We start from the raw sequence: 21,769 nt of genomic DNA, 5'->3' as shown, positions 1-21,769 counted from the left end.
AACAAATTATTCTAACATGACTAACAAGTAACAAAGATAAATTTGCTCCAAATATATGGAAATTCACAATTTTACAAATTTTAAGACTGTACAAAGATAGTTATTTCCTGTCATGTGTTTGGATTGATAAATTTTAGAATAATTATATTTACACTCCTTAATTTATGGTTTATTTATAAAAACTAATCATTTTTTTATCTATGGTTTATTTATGAAAATTATTCAGTGTATGATTACATAAATCACATCTGATAGTCAAAATAAGAGTGATTTTTACGTAAATGGTTTTAATATTTTTAATAAGCATATGTGTAGTTTTCAAAGGGTAGAAATAATTTATGAAAATAGATCATACATTGAGGGATGTAGATATAATTTGCCATAAACTTATAAGGACTTCAATTCCAAAAACAAAAATCATTGAGTTTTTCTCAATGATCCCGTATAATAAAAAGTTTCAAATTCTCAACTTTTATTTTTAATGTATTGTGGTATAAATTCAAATTCTTTTAACACGAAGAGTGTGTTTGGTTGTGGTGAAACGAGGAAGTATAAGATAAGCGAAAATAAAAATGAATGTGTAAGAGATAATTTGGTGTTTGTTTAGGAGGAAGAGATGGAGGTAAAGTAAAACTCGATGTATATGAAACTCCTTTTGAGTCCAATTTTGTTCGAAATTGAGCGGAAAAATAAAAGTAGCCAAAAAGACAAAAAAAAGTATAATTTTTATTTTTATATACTTTATTACCCATATATATTTAAATATATATAAGTTTTCTCTAATTCTTTTCTCTTTTCAGTTGATAATATTGTACATAATTACTATAAAAAAATAATAAAATAATTGGAGATGCGTGCCTTCTTCAATGCGTACAAAGTTATTTTTGGTACCAACAAAGACATTGATGTGTGAATTCAAATTCATTAATCGAAAATATCTTAATTTTATTTAAATTAAACAATTTTAAAACAAATGAACAATACTCATTTTGATAAACATTTTCATTAATAAGGTTTTTAAACTTTTGATATACCAAAATTATATTAATATAATATTAATTCATTTATTTTCTAATACAAAATGAAGAGAAAGGTTATCAATAAAATTAGAAAAATTTATCCTTTCTTGTTAATCTATTTTTCTCACATCAAACAAAAAGTACTTGAAATTTCCGTCATTTCCAATCATATCAAACAACTTGAAAAAATACTACTTTCTCTCTCCCTCCTCCTTTCACTCCCCTTTTCCTCTCAAATTAACCAAACGAACCCAAAGTCATTTGGAAGTCATTTTTAAATTATTTTTTAAAAAATCAAGTCATTTCATCCCAGAAGCAGTAAAACAATCAAAGTAGATTGAGCAAAACGGTCTATAGCTCCAAAGTTCAACTTAGATTACCAGCTGAACTCATCATATCCAAATATACACATTTTATTATCTAATGTGATTCAAGGCGTTCTGGGGTTATAAGAATAGTGAGCTCTATACTCCCCATACCGACCAATCTCAATCAGTCACAACGACTAATATCAAGGGCTAGCATGCATGTCTTCCATGCCGAATATTTGTCAGAAGATTGCGTTTAGAGTAAGTTCATTGGCCTAGGAACGGTAGTTGCTTGTCCAGTTTCCTTTTGAGCTAAAGACAGGAATTCTTGACAATCCTTGGCTCCAATCTCTAAAAATGTATTTACCAGAATAGTGATGAACTCCGCCAACTTGTTTTTGAATTGCTGCGAGCAGCTCTTGTCGCCCTCGTCAACGTCCTGGACGCCCCCTTTAGCAAGACAACCAACTTGAGCTCCATCTAAGTAGGCTTTACAGGACACAAGAATGTCACGACTGTGTTTGCAGAAATGCCCCAGGACAAAGTCCTCAAAGTACTACAAACGAAAACCAATGTATCGTACAGTCAACATGAAGTTGAAAACAATAGCTGTAATCACTTTTGAGTTTAATTAATTTCTCAATGAACTACCACAATTGAGCATATGTAGAAAGGCAAATGAGTTTATATTACCTTTGGAGGCCTTCTCATGTTGTACACCATCGTTTGCAAGGAGTATATATATGTTCTCTCATTATACTCCAAAGATTTCTTTTCCCCACTTATAGAACCACTCAGATTCGCATATCCAGGCTCGTTGAAGTAGGGCTTGGCATTTAAAATCAGCCCTTGTATAGAGACCAAAACTTGTAACATGGTTGAGACACCAGGGATCCACTTCTCCTTGTGGCTACCGCTCCAGGTATTAAGAAGGCTCAGGCACACTTTTCCACAATTGTATAAGTTAGGATTGATTCGAAGACCGCCTGAATGGTAATGGACATGCTGCCAACAAAAGGGAGCAAGTAAGCTTCAAAAGGGTGCTGGACAACTGACGGTGAGTTCACATATTTTGAATTTATAAATCAGAGACATACCGGCGGAACATTAGGATAACTGCTGGGAAAGAATACATCAAAGAAAAAGAGACCATCATGGTATGGAGTTCCCTCTGCACCTATTATCACAGCTCGCAGAAGATCCATCCTCGCTTCATAGACCCTGACAAAAATTTTATCTGTGGGAATGCAGCAGAAGAATATACAGTAAGGAACTCCATCCTAAAATTTAGGAAAGCAAGTAATCCTTTAGCTCTAACAAATGTAAAGAGACAACAGATGGGATGTAGTATTATATTATAGCACAATACAAATGCCTTCCACTTATTAAGTGGAGGATAACCAACTATAATAATTGTTTCCACTCCTTCATGTATGTAAATCACGTTGATGGGTGGTATTAGAAACTAATCAGGGAACTTTTCAGAACTTGCCAGGTAAATCATTTTCCAGAATCTTCCACTCTTCTTGTATTCTCTTGGCCCAATTCTTTGGCGGCTGTACCACAGGTGAAAGATGAGTATAAAGAACAGAAGTTGAGGATGTGCTATAATAAGTTTAGAATACATATGAGTTTGTGTTCACCTGCTTTGCAGAAGAGCCGTTTTTGGAGTAGTGGTGGTCTGAATAATCTTCAACAGTGTCAAACTTCTTGAATAGGTCAAAATGTTGCAGAATTTCATCCACATTTCTCTGCTCTACCTTGGTGGGCAGTGAAGTCGCCACTGAAGATGCTCCATCTTGATTATTGGCAGGATCTTGTCCCCAGCTGCTGAATGTGCTTCCATGCACAAATCCTGTAGGACCCAAAGCGGGTTCCAACATGTTGAGGGGCAAATCCTGCCACACAGGCATATAGCCTCCAGGTGCAGTTGTCGGCATTTTCAAAGTAGGATAACTACCGCCACCACTAACAGTACCCAAATAAGTTGGAGGAGGAAACTGATTGTTCTGGCTGGAACTGACAGCATGAGATGAACGAGGCTTCCTCCTGCTCTTTCCAAAAGAGTGCAGAAGTTCCTTCCCAGCTTTGCACATTGAACCCCTAGAGGGTTGTGGACTCAGATTGGAAGTATTATTTGTGGCCAATTTTGTCTGATCTAGACCAGGTTCAAACCAATTAGAAGGCAGTTTCCCCTTCATATGCTGATTACCGATCTTCTTTTGGATAGCTGCCATTGAATTGCTCCATGTAGTTGTCAGGTCTTTCATTTCGTCAGGGGTCAATGCGCACGAAGACTGAGATGAGTTCAAGCCAGGGGAGAGATTGACACCGTCCGACTGAAGTTGCAATCTTAAATTAGTTGAAGTGCCAGTTGCTGGAGCCTTTGAATCATTTCCAGGACAACTCGGTAACCAGGGGAATGGCGCCTCGACTCCGGGTGGAATATCCATGTGATCAAAATGTGATTCAAGAGTTGCATAGTCGTCATATAGTATATCATCATAATATGTGTCGATCCACTCATCCTCTCCGTAGAATATATTAGAGCTCAAATCATCTCCATTAATTGAATCATGTAATCCAGCAGCACCATTATTTGACATCAGGATGTCACTCCCAGATTCATCATTTGCCAAACTATTAAAACCAAGTGAAGAATATGACAAGGGTTCCTACAGGTTAGGAACAGAACAAGAATTAGGTACATAATTGATTAACAAATAGAACCATGAAATAAGAAATTAAAAAGAATATTAAGGGTAACAAGAATCCATATAAATTAGGTCAGAACACTTAAGTACCTTGCCTTTCGCGCTTGTTTCAACTTCCCTATCAGATAACATAATGTCATCAGAGTCTTCTTCCATGTCAACATCGATTATTTCATGAATAATAACCTTCAAGAAATTTGGAATGTTGGAGGTTAAGACACACGCAGAGAAAGAAAATGATAAAACAAGTAAATAAACAGAAAAGCAAATTAATGTTTTCAAAGAAAACCACAAGCACCCAAAATAGCATCTCATACCCTTTGCTTATGCGCGACAAAGTATATATATAATTCTAAAGCAAAGCGAGGACTTACACACACATGTACATGTACAAGGTCACAGAGGGTTGCAAACATTCTTGAATCTAGGGGGAAATGTATGTTATGTAGTGCACAAAACTCAGGTACAGCGTACAAGTTTAAATATTTATGAAGCTAATAAAAAGATGAATTATATGTAACCATCATTCTCTCTCCCTGAATATATCTACTACCAAGCAACGGACATCATATATGCCACAACATTCAAAAATATATAAGCACAAGTGGTGCACAGAGAGGGTGTTCGTTACATCTAGTCTCTAACATAAAATAAATTGAACATCTTCCCCTAACCCAGACCCAGGGTGAAATCAATATACATTTTAAACCCTGTACTTTTCCCCTTTTAAGATCATCTAAATATGTCAAGCAAGGGTAGCATTCAAAGTGGTACAACTCCACCGAATCAACCCCACTTGGAAGCAAATCACCCATTTTTGTAACTGAGGACATACAATACAGAATCCCCTAGTGCCAGGAACAGAGCAGATATTGACTCTAAAAGAGAAAAGACCAAAGCATGTTTGTGTAACATGTGCTAAATCTTAGGCAAACTCATTCCAAAATCCCAATCTGTACATCATGTCCGACATGCTGATAGTAGATCTCACCAAAAGTGCAAATATGGGTTGCATGTACAACAACAACATGAATTACATTGGCATTTCTTTCTTCAGAGTTTGCTCAAAAGACAAAACTACAATAAAATCTATGTCGATAGCTTCCGTGCTTTTGGTTACAAAGGAAACATGTCATCCCATCAGATTCATCACAGAGTACAGCTATTCAATCCAGTCAGACTGTAATCTACATCCGATTGAGGTCTACATGCAACAACCCAGGACAGAAATAAGCTTACCAACACTAATCAAAAGCTCAATCCTTCACTAGCAATATAAAAACAGAGACACAAACTGCATGTTTTAGATGCTATACCGATGCCTTCGTCGAAATAACAAAATTTAAAACAAGAAGAGACAAACAAAAGAACCATGTACCATCATGAAATCTCCAAAGATAAAACAACTACAATCCTGAAGAAATTATCGTGCAAATAGCCAGACAAACAATTTTGTTCTGGTATTCTGAAACATGTCGCTCACACATAAGCCCAAAACTCTAACAATCCATTGTAAAGACTTCTTTTCTGCTGAATGCTATTCAGCTTCAATTGAAACCGTCCGCCCACCCCCACCCCCAATTAGTGGTAGGAAAAAGGAAAAAAACCCTTAATACGAATCAATCATCTGGAACTAACAGGGAAGACCTAAAGAAAAATAAGAACTCGGAGCACTTAGGAGAACCCAATACAAAAACTTGACTAACAACATCGTTGAATAGAACAAACATACAAAAAGCACGAAGAGAGGCAAAAAGTAAAAATGAACATTTCTTGCACCTCTTTCTGATTGGAGGACTTGGGTTTAGAAGTGCGATTAATCGGCGGCGATGCTTCCAACACCTCCACTTCTTTACACCCCGATGACGAACTTCCAGCCGGAAACACCCTTTTCCTGAGCAATCACACGCACAAATCAACACTTCACATGCACGTACAACTTCACCCACATAATCAAAACAGAAAAAAGACACGTATACACACTTAGAATTCTGAGGAATATATCGAGAAACCGGGGTGGGCGACTCCATCAGATCAGACAGAAGTTCAATCAGGCCCGACTTTTAGTGATTTCTGATGGATGGGTTTTACTTCCTTCTCAGCGACGGCTCATTCTTTCCTTCCTTGGGGAAAATTCACCACTCAATGAATTTACTGTTCGAGGGTTCCCTTTTGCTTCGCGGATTCCGTAGATATAGATAGGTATAAATAAATACGATAAAAAAATCCGAGAAAGATAAAGACACACACATACAAAGATTTACACTACCAGACTCCTCCCTTCAATTTTTTTACGTTTTAGAGAGAGAGAGAGAGAGCAAGAGTGTCGCTGTGTTGGATTGGCTCCCAGTTGAAAGTGCCGAAGTTCGGATCGTCACTCATAGGTTGCAACTCCCCTTGCGCTCTATCAAAACGCCCTTCAATTCCACAAGAATTACGACCCTGCCATTGGAAGTAGGGTAATTTACATCGAGCTCTCAGAAAATTTGGTATAATTACAAATACTCTTCATTATAACTGCCATTTAACAACTAACCTAATTCGTTATTATCATCGAACATTAAAATAATATTTATAATTTTTTAAATAATAAATAAATATTTATACTTATATCAACTCTTAAAAATTGCAAAAAAATATAATTTACCTCCTACAATATGATAAATGAGCAAAATACCATCTAAAAAGTAGAAAATTATCCCTTTTATTTTAAAAAATAAAATAAATTATTTATATTTAAATATAAGGGATGATTTACATAATTTTTTAAAATATAAAAAATTAACATAGAATTTGAATTTATATTTTGAGTATTTTGTTTTGTGTTTTGGATATATAGAGAAAAAAATAAAGATAAATAATTTAAAATATTTTAAAATAAGTGGTGTAGGTTTGATGTTGGAATTTGGAATACAAAAATCACTGCTCATTGTCAAATCATATCTCTTTTATATATATATTTATATTAAATATATATATAATATATTATATGTTTTAATATTATATTTTTGGGGAACAAAAAATGCTATTTATTATCAAATCATGTTTCTTTTATATTATATATATATTATTATATAGAAAGTTGAAAAATAAAAAAACTCACATATAATGTGTAAAAACATAAAAATAAACATTATGTATGTTTTATCTTATCTCAAAAAACGCAAAAATATGAATCCAAACATAGTGTAATTTTCTAATATTTTTTATAAAAATTTTTTTATTCATTTTACACATCACAGTTAATAAATTATATTTTAACCCAAAAAGAAAAATCATTATAATTCAGCTCGAAGCATAACAGACGCGGACTGACCATATCAGCCGTGTAGACGGGGCCGGACTTTGGGGAGTGAGCACTTTAATGTGGGTCCCGTTTCTGGATGTGGGCCGGGTTGGAAAGTGGGGCCCGCTCAACCTTGGAGCATCATAATGCATCAGTACTAGATACATAAAATCTATTTTTGGTAGGAAAATAATTACTCTTTTTAATATTTTGGGCAAAATAATCAATTCACTCAAATATATTGCTTCCATTTCCGGCTTTGTATCTGATTTTAAGAATTTTGAATGATTTTGGCTCAATTCTCAAAATAGTTTTATTTTTTTTATTTTTTAGATTAAACAGTATACACGATTTTATGATCAATCTAAATATATTTTCATTTTTATACGAAAATCTGTACACAATCGAAAAATATAAAGAATCAGACAGTTCTTGATATACGTCGCCGGCGCTCAATTTCATTGGCCTTGATGAATATGGAAAAAAGCAACTTGAACACATCCTTCAGCGGAAAATCTGATGGAATGCTTATTTTTTACTAAAAATTGTAAATGAAAACATAAACAAATATCTTTCAAAGTTGTAACTGTGATTTACATAAATACGTAGACACCCCTCTCGGGGTGGTGTATTTGTGATTTTATAAAATGTATGAGGTGTTTGCGTAATTATGTCTAATTATGGAGAGTGTTAAAGTAATTTATCCATTTTGAACACTCGGTTAGTTTGGTTGGTATGATTAAACTGATTGAAGTTTGGTGTAGGTAAGTAGGGTTGATAGGGCCGTAAACAAGTCGAATCACTGTCGTCCGAATTTGTGTGAATTACTATCCAACTTGAAATTTTGAAGTCGAGATTTAATTTAACTAACAATCGGATTAAGCTCGAACGAGTTTTAGTGTAATTTGACCCAAGCCAATTTCAAGTAATTTCATATTTTAAATTATACTTTATCATTATTTTTTATAATTGAATCGAGTTCAAATCAATCTTAAAATTTTATCAGACGATAAATTGAGTTTAAATTTAATTTATTAAATTACGAATCAAACTCAAACAAACTTTTACCAAAAAATCCACATATCCTAAGTGGGATGCACCATTCTAGTAATAATGAATGAACCTGTGATATTTGTTTGGACTAAAATGTCCATAAACTTCGTACAAGAAGACAAGACAAATTATGTGTTTCGACTCCTCTTTTATTATTTGTTTTTTCGTAAGGGGTAATTTGTTTGTTTGCAATATCTTATGAGGGTTGGTTGTATTTTTTCTTATAAATATTATTTTAAAATATGTTTTATCAATAAAGATTGATAACATTTATATCTTTTGTAACTATCCACATTATGCACGTTTTAAATAACATTAATTTTAGAAAATGTCCTTAAGATTTTTGTTGGCATATTATCGTATCTCATAATCCATTTAATTAAATACAAGACTGAATTATTCGTCTGTAACAATCCTCACATTCATTTTGTAAAAAGACAATCAATTCTTATTTATTCTTTTACGTGCACACTTCGGATATGATTTTTTTTCTTTTACACATACACTCAAAGTTCAAACACAAACCTTCTGATAGGAAAATTTTATGTCCGAACCATTGAGTTGTCCCAAATGGGGACACTTTAAATAAGATCTCCTGTAAACACCTTATTGAAATCATAAGGTTGTTGTACTTTTGGTCCCACAGTTTATGAATTCAGCACATTTAATTTAATAGAATTTAAAAAAAATATTTTTTATTCTGTAAGATAAAAAATTATGGGTCAAAAAATGTTACGATTTTCTAACTTATGACATCAAATGTACGAAATCCTGTATTGTAGGAGACCAAAAGTGCAATTTGCCCCATATATCATAAAATCTACGTGTTCTCTCTATAAAAGTGAATGCATTTACCATATATTAAATACAATATTCTTGTTTTACTACACCGTACCCACTAATCATAAATCAATTCAGTTAGGAGCTTGGGACCCATAAATTACTGGACATAATTGTAAGTATCTGTGTGTTGCTTGAAAAATTATAAATAATTTTATACTTTTAGCGTCCGTCTAATAATGAGTTCATTTTATTAGTATTTATTAGATTTTAATTTGATTTTGTTGGTACATAGTCTAAAGTGTCATTTTGAATTATAAATTATATTTTACATGTGTTTTTTAAAATTTATAATTTTATATGTTTTATGAATTATTTACTTTACTCACCGCAAAAAAAGGAAAAAAAGACGACCCAGTTATTACTACTCTTAACTTTTACCACTTGTGACTTAGACTTGCCCACCAAGTAATAAATATATAAATTTTTTTGTATAAATAATGCTTAATCGCATTTACTGTCTTGTATATAAGGGGTAGTAACATAAGGACGGATGTCCATCAGATTTTCGGAACTTGCCGGAATTTGATCACATGGACTAAATTGGGGTTTTTATTGAATTTTTTTAAATAAATAATGACACTTATTTGTTTATTTTGGTTAGTATGTTATGTAAAAATGTACCGTATGAAAATGCAATATCATAAGCTCTCTTCCATTAAATTGAGAATACACTATTTCTTTTATATTGCTAAATAGCATTTAATAAAATGTATGTTTACAATATTTTATAATTACAAAAAACTATATATTGATTTAAATACATTAAATGTAATAAATATTAATAATGAAATATTTGAATATGTGTTGTAAACATGTAAGATGAATAGTTTAACTTTTTAAATATTTCAGTAAATATACTATAAATACATTTACATACTTATATATATTTTTACCAAATGTTTATAGTAAGTATAAAATATTATATATAACAATATATGTATTATTTGTTATGTATTTTTAATACATATGATATATTTTACAAATAAAATTATTTATTGAATATTTAATACATGAATAAAATTTCGGCAAATCATCACCAACGACGATTAATGATACTGCTGCATACTTTTTTAAATATAGGAATTATATTTTTAATTAAATAATTTATAAATGAATTAAAATTATATATATTTTTTACAAAAGTAATTCCATATTATTTTAACATCACTACACCAATTCTTTTATTATGTCGATAATATTTTAAATTGTAATTTTAGTTCTTTTGATATGTAATTAATCAATTATCTTTTATTTTTGGGTAGATTACAACTGCCTCTATTGAGGTTTGCCATAATTATAAATATTCTTTATTATTTGAAAAATTACAAATATCCCCTAAAATAAAAAATAATTATGTACTCCCATTGTTAATTTTTTTTTAAAAATAAAAAAAAGTATTTGAAAAAATATAAAATATTTGAGGTGGGTAAAATAAATAATTTAGAGGGAATATTATTTCATAAAAATATTTTAAAAAATTATAAAATATATATAAAATTATAATTTATAATTCAAAAGGGCATTTTGATTTGTTTATCAAAATATTTGAATGAAAACCTAACGGAATTGGCTCATTGGTAGACGGACGTTAAAATCATGGGGTATTTGTAATTTTTTCAAACAACAACGATGTATTTATAATTATGTTAAGCCTAAAAAAAGGTGGTTGTAATTTATTTTCTATTTTCATATTATATATATAATATCTTAAAATATAAAATATTATTTATTATATTTTAAGATATAAAATATTATTTATTATACAGAACGACGTGGAGGTGGTATATATTTAAGAATTCACAATTCCATTTAATTCTTTCATAAGAAAGCTCGTACCAAGTTATAAAAGTATCAAAACGATCTGGAAATGTGGCGCTAGTCGCTGGACTAATACGCGCTTTCTACTTGAGCTGGAGAGGCGGAAGAAGCTTCTGATCTGGTCCTTTCAATGGCTCTAACTCAATAACGATTTCTTATGATCGAAGGAAAAATAGAACATAACAGAAGAGGGAAGAAAATTGATTTCTCAGATTAGTATTTCATTTCAAAGGAAAAAAACAATATATATAAATAAATAAATAAATTTGGTATCTCTCCGTCGAGAAGCAGGAAAATGCCGGCGATGATCGTGACCAACACTCCGGCGAAAGATCTCGCGTACACGAATTTCGCCTACTGCTCCCCCTCCGATCTCCGTAATTTCATTGTACCTGGATCCACACTCGCCTTCGTTTCGATCGGAGATGCCTTCGTACTTTCTGTTGCATATCCTTTCAGCTACCTCCAATTTATCTCGCAGTTGATGTGTTGTTGCTTTTTCTTTCTTTTATTTATCGGAATGGTGACTTTTTTGTGTCATAGTGTGGTGTTGATTTTGACATTGTATTTGGAGTGGAAAGCAGGGTGATTACACTGATTTGCTTCCGATTTGTGTTTCAAGTTTTTCATTGTGCAATTTGATGAAAAATTGGTTGTTTAGGGTTTCTGGTTTAGATAAACTGATATTGCTTGATAGTAAATGATTTTATGATTAGATAGTCGTACTTGATTTAGATTAACACCAGTAGTCCTCTGTGCTACCTGTTTTATATCTCTCAAGCAGGTCATAGCAATCTGAATTTCAATTTGGACGTTTTGAGTTGCTTCTTCACTTAAGTACATTTGTTTTATGAAGAGGATACATAGGTTCACTGGATATATGTTGAATTTTATTTCTTCATTTTATTGTTTCGCTGATAACTTATCATTTTGTTTTAGTTTTCTGTTAAGGTAAAGGCTTGATTGTCACATCAGTGATTGACAACTGGTTTCGTGCTCTAACCTTTTAGCTTGGTTTAAGTAAGATAAATGAACATTTAAGATCACACTAACTACATGATAATGATCACTGTCATACAACTTTCTAATGTTGCTTTAATGTGAAAATGTTACACTTCTTTTCAGCGAACTTCGTGGTGTATGTTGCAAAGTTTATTTGTATTCTGTTTATTACTGCTACTTTACTGTTAGTTTCCCAATAGTTCTGTTTACAAGTTATTAGGGGATGTTTGATTCAACCAGAATGTGCATCTGTGACCATCCTTAACTTCCATGTACTGGACATGATACCATCCCTAGTGGCCATATTGGGCTCAATGCCATTCAACGTCGCCATGCTAAGGTCTCCACTGGGGACTCAATATCTATTAGCAGGTATAATAGGTTTAGTTTCTACAGGGTCATTAACCATTTTATCTTTCAACATGTAAACCTATCTTTGATGATTTATTCTAATTTTTAGGTTTATTCCTCCTGAAGATTTCAACCTTGCGTTGCTAACGCTCGAATTGGAGTTTGTGAAGAAAGGGGCAAAAGATGAACAGGTGATCCTCTTTGAAGTCATTCTTTACTTTTTTCTAGTTGTCTCTTCAGCTATGAGCTTGTTCTAATGCTGTTTGAATATTGTAATCTTTGCATTTTTCATATGGTTGTTTTTGCTTTCCATTAAGGGCTTTTCCTGTCTCACCAAGAATGTGTTTGGCGTACACCCAGTTGATAATACTGTGTTTCCATGCAGGTGGATGCTGTTCTTTTGTCCAAGCAGATCCGCAAGAGGTTTATCAACCAGGTAAGAGCTAAATTTGTTGCGCTACCTGTATATAGGGTGCAATAATAATCCTTTTGTGCTCAAGAAGGTTTTTTTACCTGGTCTGCCATTGTTTGAGGTTTTCCTGTGATTTCGGTAACTTTTAAGCCTTTTGAGTTTGGCGCTCGAGAAACATAGTGTGTTTAGTTTTTGTTGAACTTATAAGATTCATCCTCTATCGGTATTTCATTTATTCTTTCTAGTTGTTTTTAAATGAAACTTCTTTTTTGCGTTCTCTCGTGGACACCCCAGTTTTTTAGCTTCCCATCTAATACTGTACATCTTCGATTGTTCTACATTTCTTGTGCTCTTCTGTTTCCTTGGAACTAAGAAGTCTTGTAGGTGTTGAGTAGGTTAGTGCAAAATGCTGTGTAGAGCATAACTTCCATTATTTATTGTAAATAATAAATTTGTTTTTCAGTACTCATTTTACTCCAAGGACTTTTTTCTTCCATATATATATAATAAATTTGACTAATAACATTAAAGCTTTACTTTCAATTTTGTATGTTAAACCAGGTTCACATTTTGTCTACGGCTTTATTAATGGCAATATCATGACTAAATTATGGTTTTGTAGAACATGTTTGTTAGTGTAGAATATCTTCTATGTATCATCAGGCATCTCTCTTGATCTCATGGGACACTTGTACGCTTATACAGAAGCTTAATGGACTCAATGTTTTTATTATTGAGGAGAAAAAGGAAGAGTTAGCAATTGGATAATTTGAAAAATCATTTAATAACTTAATACATGTCAGATTATGATATGAACTGTTCTTGCATATGCAGGTTATGACAACTGGGCAAAGAGTAACATTTGAGTATCACGGAAATGGATATATCTTCACGGTCAACCAAGCTACTGTAGAGGGGCAAGAAAAATCTGGTGGTATTGAGAGAGGGATCATAACAGCTGATACATACATTATCTATGAAGCGTCAAATTCAAGTGGAATCAAGGTTTTCTCTTCATTCTAACTTCTAAGAAATACATGATGACATGGTGTCTGCTCTATTGTGTGTGCTGTTGTTGTATGCAATTTTGTCATTATGGTATCAACTCAAAGTATTATTATTATTCTTATTATTTTTTCTGTGAACGCAGATTGTGAACCAGCGTGAAGCTGCTAGTAGCAACATTTTTAGGCACAAAGAGTTCAATCTTCAATCATTTGGTATAGGTGGTCTGAGTGAGGAGTTTGCTGATATATTTCGAAGAGCTTTTGCATCAAGAGTTTTCCCTCCGCATGTGACCTCTAAGTAATACCCGTACTGAACATCCTTTCTAAGTTTCTACCTTTTATCCTCTTGTTTATTTTACTTGGAGTTTAATCTTTACTGACACCAAAAATTTGCCAACTCATGGTTTGAATATGTTCTTATGTGGCCTTTTAACTTTATTAAGCCCTTCATTTGTAGGCTTGGTATCAAGCATGTTAAAGGAATGCTGCTTTATGGACCTCCTGGTACCGGGAAGACTTTAATGGCTCGCCAGATTGGAAAAATGTTGAACGGGAAGGAACCAAAGGTATATGGATGAACAAGTTTCTGCATGTTTGCGTCTTGTTTGTGATTCTTGCTAATTGTTTTTGTGAAGATTAAATGACTGCTTATTCTAATTGTTCTAACTTCATTTTGAAGAGATTGAAAATAGAAAGCATTTGTTGTTGTTCTTTTTGCATGTAAATCATACTGTCAATGGACCAGTGACAAAAGATATTATGATGAGAGATGGATATGAGTAAGCTTAAGGAAAAAACTAAGAATCTCTTCACTGAACCTGGATGGCCAAGCTTCAAATACGGTCCTAATTGTTTGGTATATGCTGGATTAGTAAATAGATATGTCCTTAAAATTTTGGCTTATGTGGTCCAAGTTGTCATGTTAGAAGCTGAGCTGTTTGCATTAATCAGCTAAGGTCAATGCACCCATTCGAGTCACTAAAAACTCTAGCATGGGTATCTCATTTAAATCTTTCATATAAATCAGAAATCGGTTATTTTTTGGTGAACATGATATGAGACATTTGTATTTGGTTCTGTGTATTACAGTCGTGGATCTGCTCCTTAGCCCATTTAAGTTGGTTAACTTTGTCAACTACCATCAAAATAGAAATCACCATTGATTCTATTGACTTGCTTGATTTACTCTTTGTATTGTAGTATACATCTTTTATCATATATCCAATATGTGGTGCCAGCCTTATGCTAGTTGGACAACACTCATCATTTTTTGCTTAAAATCAAACCAACTTATTTGGGTGATCTTTTATTCTTTGATTTAATTATACATCTTGAGGATTTTTTGTTCCACAAATCTTCATTACCTAGCTGGTTTTGTAATTTATATATTAAATGGACAGTGTCTGACTTGCTTTATACAGTGTGTTCCTCGAAGCTGATTGAACATACTTGAATTATTACGATCAGTCTCTGGTTACTAGCTCTATGGTCTATAATTCATTTGCTTTTCTCTTATCGCCTTTTCTATATGGTGGATGACTTGGGATTTTAGATTGTGAATGGACCTGAAGTGTTAAGCAAATTTGTTGGTGAAACTGAGAAGAATGTCCGCGATCTATTTGCGGATGCTGAGCATGATCAAAGAACCAAAGGTAGGTGACTTCTTAAGGGCAAAAGTTATATACTTCTCATGTGTTCTTGGCTAACTCTCTCTTCATGTTTTCAGGTGATCAAAGTGACTTGCATATCATAATTTTTGATGAAATTGATGCAATTTGTAAGGTAGGCAATTAAGAAAACTAATATGGTAGTATCCTATATCTCCCTTTTATGCATTACGATTTTTCTTCTGGTTCTTAAGATTGGCTTCAACCTCCGGTCTGCTTCTCCTTATATTTCCCTTCTACTGCCATAGGGTAGTTTGCTATGGCATTTATTCGATTGGTATTCTTAGTCAGATAGGTGGTTAATTTGGTGATTCTGTTTGCTTTGGAAATTGAGTATTAGAAATATAATTGCAAGTTCCCGACTTGACATTTTCATGAAGACCAGAATTCTTTTGATCAGTGGATTGAATCTAGAGACAAGCCGTCTTTGGTTACTTTTTCTCGGTGCAAATAACCTTCAAGTTCACTCATGCCGCATATGCTTATACGTCCCATGATTTGGATATGAATTGACACTATGTTGTTATCATGCATATAACATTTTCTGTGATCCCTACATTGTATACTTATTAAATCAAGTGATAACCTGCTGCTGTTTTATTGTATTTAAAAAACTTCATATCACTTCGCTTTAACATTTTTGGTTTGAATTTCAGTCGAGAGGTTCAACTAGAGATGGGACTGGAGTACATGATAGTATTGTAAACCAACTTCTCACTAAGGTATGCTATTGTTTTATCTTGAAGTTGCTTCTGAGTGGAAAGGTGATTTCACTACATTATGATGCTACACTTTGTTGGATGTTCCATTGACGAACCCTTAATTGCTTGCTGTTTAGATAGATGGTGTGGAATCTCTGAATAATGTCTTGCTAATTGGAATGACGAACAGGAAAGATTTGCTTGATGAAGCTCTTCTGAGGTGAATGTTGTGTCCTGTATCAGTTTTATTTTCTGCTATTACAGGTGTTACCATGTTAGTAGTCCGAATTCTCTGTTAAACATTCAAGTTAGTAACGAATTGAATGCAATTAACATGATGTTCCTAGTTTACAAATGTCACTGCTGTGTTGTATGATGATTTCTTTGGGGATTCAGGCCTGGACGTCTGGAAGTCCAAGTGGAGATCAGCCTTCCTGATGAAAATGGTCGTTTACAAATTCTTCAGATTCATACAAGCAAGATGAAAGAAAGTTCTTTTCTTGCTCCAGATGTGAACTTGGAAGAGATTGGTATGTGATTGGTTACCTTCCCATCTGTTGGCTTGTCTTTGCTAATTCCGACAACCTGTCGAGACTAGAAAGCAACTTGTTCTCTATAATTTTGTCAAATTCAGAGAACGTATGGCCGACATTTTGATTGTAGCTCTTATTCCCATATGGATGTTCCATATGATACTTAACTATTATTTTGTTAGGCCAAGAAAGTTTTCTCGAGAAGAGTCCTTAAAGAAAACAGTAGATTTGTGAAACTTTATGATGTTGGAGAATTGCATCTCACTTCCTCGAGAGTCAAAATGCCCACATCAAGGCTGTACAAAGACTTGGCTGGTGGAGTGAATTGCGATCTTTATCTTCCGCAGGAGACACTTTTTCTATTTTTAGATAATTTCTATAGGTCACACATAACTACTTTTGGGCACTACTGAAGAAACGAGCCCCTTTTCCCCCTAATATGAAATGTATGATTCATTTCATTTGGAACTCTTAAAATGAAAGGAACTTTTAATGATTTGGGTATGAAGATCGCTGATCTTAAAAAATGACCTTGAACAAGATACTGATTGAGCTCCTCTTTCAGAATTTGAGAGCCAGTCCAATTAGGATATAGTTTTAGCAATATGTTGCTTACTCTTGAAATAAGCTAAGAAGATTTCTTATTTATATTTGTGTTACCATTTATTTCTGAGTCTGGACTAATTTTTGAGTATTTTAAGTTATACAATCAAAGTACTTTTTATATCCCTGTAATTTTCAGAAATGGATGCCTTTTAATTTTCTGGTGTCACATAATCATATATTTATGGGCTGGATGTGAAAGAAAGCTTTGTTTTGTGACTTGTGCTATGCGTCATGTTACTCAAGTCTTGCTATAGTCCTGTTTTGGACATCGTCATACACTCAAATGATTTTTTTTCTCGTCTTTAACTTGTGCTTGATCTTACACTATATTTGTTATGCACACTCCTCTACAAAGATGCTAATATAAGTTTCTGCAAGGCTGACTGAGAGAATCAGATGTTGAGTGTTTCCACTTGCTTATACAAAAAAATGTGGTGTAGTATTGCATTTTGATGGATGCATGACCATTTTCTTTTTTGAATATATGGTATTGCTATGTTAAGTTATTAAAAGAATCTTAGAGCATTGCCCCTCTCTCTGGATACAGCTGCTCGGACAAAAAACTACAGTGGAGCAGAGCTGGAAGGTGTTGTCAAATCTGCTGTATCATATGCACTTAATAGGCAACTAAGTATGGATGATCTAACCAAACCAGTGGATGAGGAGAACATAAAAGTCACTATGGATGATTTTCTAAATGCCCTGCAAGAAGTAATTCCAGCATTTGGGGCTTCAACAGATGACCTTGAACGCTGCAGGTATCAACAGTTACCTAGTGCAAGAATTTAATTACAGGTGTCACAATATGACAGGTAGTCGCAAAAGTTTCTATAGCGGAAGACTAATCAACTAATGCTTCCCTGCAGACTTAATGGCATCGTGGAATGTGGTTCACGACATGACCACATTTACCAAAGAACTATGCTGTTAGCAGAGCAAGTTAAAGTTAGTCGAGGAAGTCCGCTTGTTACTTGCCTTCTGGAAGGCCCAAGTGGCAGGTAATTATGATGATTTCTTTGATTCCGTGCGTTAATTATTACCTTATCAAATCTATTATTCCATGTGCCCATTATCACTTTATCAAATCTATTATCCATTGGACAGTGGTAAGACTGCAATGGCAGCAACTGTTGGTATTCAAAGTGATTTCCCCTATGTCAAGATAGTAAGTAATTTTACTTTTGTGGTTAGCAATATCTACATTGGTTATGATTTAGCTTCTAACCATCTCTCATTAACAATTTTCCTCCTCCCTGTAATTTGTTAGATATCTGCTGAACAAATGATTGGACTCGGTGAGCCCACAAAATGTGCTCGGATTGTTAAGGTTCTCTTCAGTGACCTCCTTTTAGACGTTAACTTAGAGTAGAATGCATTAGCTATGTTTTTTAGTGGTAACTCATCCTTTTGCGCATTCGCCATTTGCTTTTTGTAGTCTTTGCGGAGCATGTGTTGCTTGCTTGATAGGAATACTTCAAATATATCTTAATGTGCATATATGAACTAATATGTGTTTATTATGTGCATACGATTGAGGAGCATCTTACGGTGTGTTTTTCCTTTAGGTATTTGAAGATGCATATAAGTCCCCACTAAGCATAATTATCCTTGATGATATTGAAAGGTAACTTTTGATGCTACCACAGCCATATTTTATCATTTAGCATTCGTCATGGATCTATCTAATCTGTATTTGCTTTTGCAGGCTGTTGGAGTATGTTGCGCTTGGGCCTCGTTTTTCAAATTTAATTTCTCAGACGTTGTTGGTGCTCCTAAAGCGGCTTCCTCCGAAGGTATTTGTCATGATTATGGCAAACTAAAGATTTCGCTGAAAGCTAGATGTCATCCAGTCAATATTTCTGGCTGAAGATAGGGTCTGAATTACCTCATAAATTGAGAAACTTACCAATGTATTTTGGATGTCTGAGTTACAATGTTATAGTTTAGCTATTTGCAGTTTCAGATAAAATCATGTGCTGCTCAAGTGGCATGCCTTTGCCCAAAATGGACAAATTATAAGAATCACAAGAAATTTTACCATTCTCAGCAAATGTGAAATTATGTTACTACAAGAAAAAAGAAACATTTTGCAAATGTTCTGTTACGTTATTGAAATTATGTTCTCTAATATTCATCAAATCTATCTAGATGTATTTGGCATAAAATGCCTCCCTGGTAGTTTTTTCTTGTTGATTTAGGTGATATATTTTCTGTTGATAGATGAATTTCTTATAACATGATTATCAAGTATGACCAATGTTGGTTGCAACTACTTCTGGCTCTTATTTTTGTTTCTCAGAGAAAAAAACGATGCAGAGATGATCTTATTTTTACTTATTTTCTGCAGGGGAAGAAAATGCTTGTTATTGGGACCACGAGTGAAGTCAACTTCCTGGACTCGGTTGGCATTCGAGATGCATTCTCAGTCACATACCACGTTCCAACACTAAAAACAGAAGATGCCAAGAAGGTATTCTAAGCAATCTCCCTTTTCATTTCTATGATCCTGAACTTCTGTTGGGAGAGCTGGGCTGTGCTTGTAAATCCAACATATCTTAAACTCTCATTGGTGTTGTGATGATGGGAATATCTTCATTCTTTACATGGCAATGATGTATTTTTTCTTTTGATTTGATAACATACATCATAGATTTGTCATGGAACTGTCATGATATTTATAATTTAAGGCAGGAATTATGCCAAATATATAACTACCAATTCTCTGTGTCCGTCCTCCTGACATCCAAGTTGTTATATTGTTTTCCATCTGCTGATGTCTCCACCTGCTCACAGGTGTTGCAACAGCTTAACGTTTTCTCCAGTGGTGACATTGATGCTGCTGCAGAGGCATTGAATGATGTAAGTCTACATCAGCAATCTTTGATTCATGTGTATAATGTTTAATAAGATGCACTTTAGGGGTCAAATGGAGTTGACTGCTTAGTCGCTGATCCATGTGCTTGCCATGACCTTGCTTTGCTGATAGATAACTTGAGTTATATAGCATAAACTGATACCTTTGTTGTTTCGTTTTGATGTGGCTTGCTCCAGATGCCTCTTAAGAAGCTCTATATGGTCGTTGAAATGGCTGCTCAGGGTGAGCATGGTGGAGCTGCTGAAGCCATTTATTCTGGTAAACAAAAGATCAATATTTCACACTTCTATGACTGCCTTCAGGATGTGGTGCGGTATTAGGGCACTACTGTCATTGCACTGAAAGCCATGATGATTCATGCTGAGTTATACAGCAATTCGTTTCTCTTTTTCTTTTTTTCTTGTTTACCAGAATGGGGTGGTATTCTTCTTTTCTCTTGTTTTGGGTTTGTTTCATTATTATTTGATTTTGAGGAACATGTACTACCTAATCTGATTGCTAGAGAGTATTGAAAGACACCTAATCACGGCTTTAGTGATGCAGTTAGAACTACTAAAAGTTCGTTTTTTGGTGGTTGATTCAACACCATGTTCAATATTGTATTTGGCTTGCACTCGTACTCTAGTACTGACATTTTTGGGCGAATACATCTGTTAGTTATGTTGAAACTGCAGCCCATCTCCAATCCAGTTTAGTGCAAAATCTACTTTGGTTGTAGATTTTGATCCTTTCATGTTCACAGAATGATGTAAAAAGACACAGCTACACTCGAAAAGTTAGGTGCACCTGGAACTGTAGTAGGCCCAATTTTTATAAGCGCCGAAATTTGAGTGATTGCTGAGGAACTGATTCTCAGTTTAGCCATTCTATGGTTCATTAAGGTGGAACTGTGCTTTTCAGGTTTAGTGTTCTCTTTTGGAGATATGGGAATGTGTAATTTTTTGGATTCACTTTTGAAGTCGAGAACAAGCTTCAAATCATTTGGCGGTTTGGCATCTTCAAATATTGGTATTCACCAAGTAGAACAGGCCTCATCAAGTTCTATCGTTTAAATTCTCATCTTTCTTTTATTCATCAACACTTTTAAAATCTTTAAACAATAAGTTAAAACAACAACAACAAAAAAAAAAAAAAAGAAAAACGAGCAAAAATAGTATCTTGGACTTATGAATTTCTGAAAAAATATTCTCAAGCAACCCATGAAACCTTTTAATCCCATACTATGTATACCAGCTTACTCCAAGAAGGTGGACCCACTACTTTGTTGGCTAAAATTCATCGGGAATTTGTTCCTCTTTGAACTTATCACAAAGCATCAAGTATTGAGAGAAAAACTTTATGTATGTGATGTATGTATATTGACTGGACATAAGTAAAAAAAATTAGTATCTTGTATTGGAAGGTGGACAACCTTAATCTTAAATTTTCAGCATTTAACCAATATTTTTGAACTCCATCAAAGGAATAAAAATACTTGAACGTGTTTGCTTCCGTGTAAGAGATTTTGATAAGGAAATTTATAAATTTACATCGTGAAACTTTCTTAAAAATTAAAAATCATTCGCAATATCCAT

General features: G+C 33.7%; 2 protein-coding genes across 2 annotated transcripts; one reads left to right on the top strand and one right to left on the bottom strand.

Annotated features, from left to right (window-relative positions):
* LOC105177004 (probable ubiquitin-conjugating enzyme E2 26) lies at nucleotides 1,330-6,402 on the bottom strand. Its single transcript, XM_011100016.2, has 8 exons — nucleotides 6,025-6,402; nucleotides 5,821-5,935; nucleotides 4,132-4,227; nucleotides 2,971-4,002; nucleotides 2,820-2,883; nucleotides 2,425-2,564; nucleotides 2,021-2,332; nucleotides 1,330-1,883 (listed from the first exon to the last, which is right to left on the bottom strand). The coding sequence occupies exons 1-8, from the start codon at nucleotides 6,069-6,071 to the stop codon at nucleotides 1,584-1,586; spliced, it is 2,106 nt and encodes a 701-aa protein (XP_011098318.1). The 5' UTR covers nucleotides 6,072-6,402; the 3' UTR covers nucleotides 1,330-1,583.
* LOC105177003 (vesicle-fusing ATPase) lies at nucleotides 11,060-20,863 on the top strand. The gene is made up of 21 exons (XM_011100015.2): nucleotides 11,060-11,488; nucleotides 12,320-12,415; nucleotides 12,504-12,585; nucleotides 12,780-12,830; nucleotides 13,641-13,811; nucleotides 13,957-14,111; nucleotides 14,271-14,379; nucleotides 15,366-15,465; nucleotides 15,540-15,595; nucleotides 16,137-16,202; nucleotides 16,319-16,401; nucleotides 16,578-16,711; nucleotides 17,868-18,078; nucleotides 18,187-18,318; nucleotides 18,425-18,485; nucleotides 18,588-18,647; nucleotides 18,886-18,944; nucleotides 19,026-19,113; nucleotides 19,668-19,790; nucleotides 20,114-20,179; nucleotides 20,372-20,863. The coding sequence occupies exons 1-21, from the start codon at nucleotides 11,337-11,339 to the stop codon at nucleotides 20,513-20,515; spliced, it is 2,199 nt and encodes a 732-aa protein (XP_011098317.1). The 5' UTR covers nucleotides 11,060-11,336; the 3' UTR covers nucleotides 20,516-20,863.

The sequence above is a fragment of the Sesamum indicum genome, linkage group LG14 (genome assembly GCF_000512975.1).
Source record: "Sesamum indicum cultivar Zhongzhi No. 13 linkage group LG14, S_indicum_v1.0, whole genome shotgun sequence".
Taxonomy (NCBI): domain Eukaryota; kingdom Viridiplantae; phylum Streptophyta; class Magnoliopsida; order Lamiales; family Pedaliaceae; genus Sesamum; species Sesamum indicum.
This window is presented reverse-complemented; position numbering and strand designations above follow the sequence as displayed.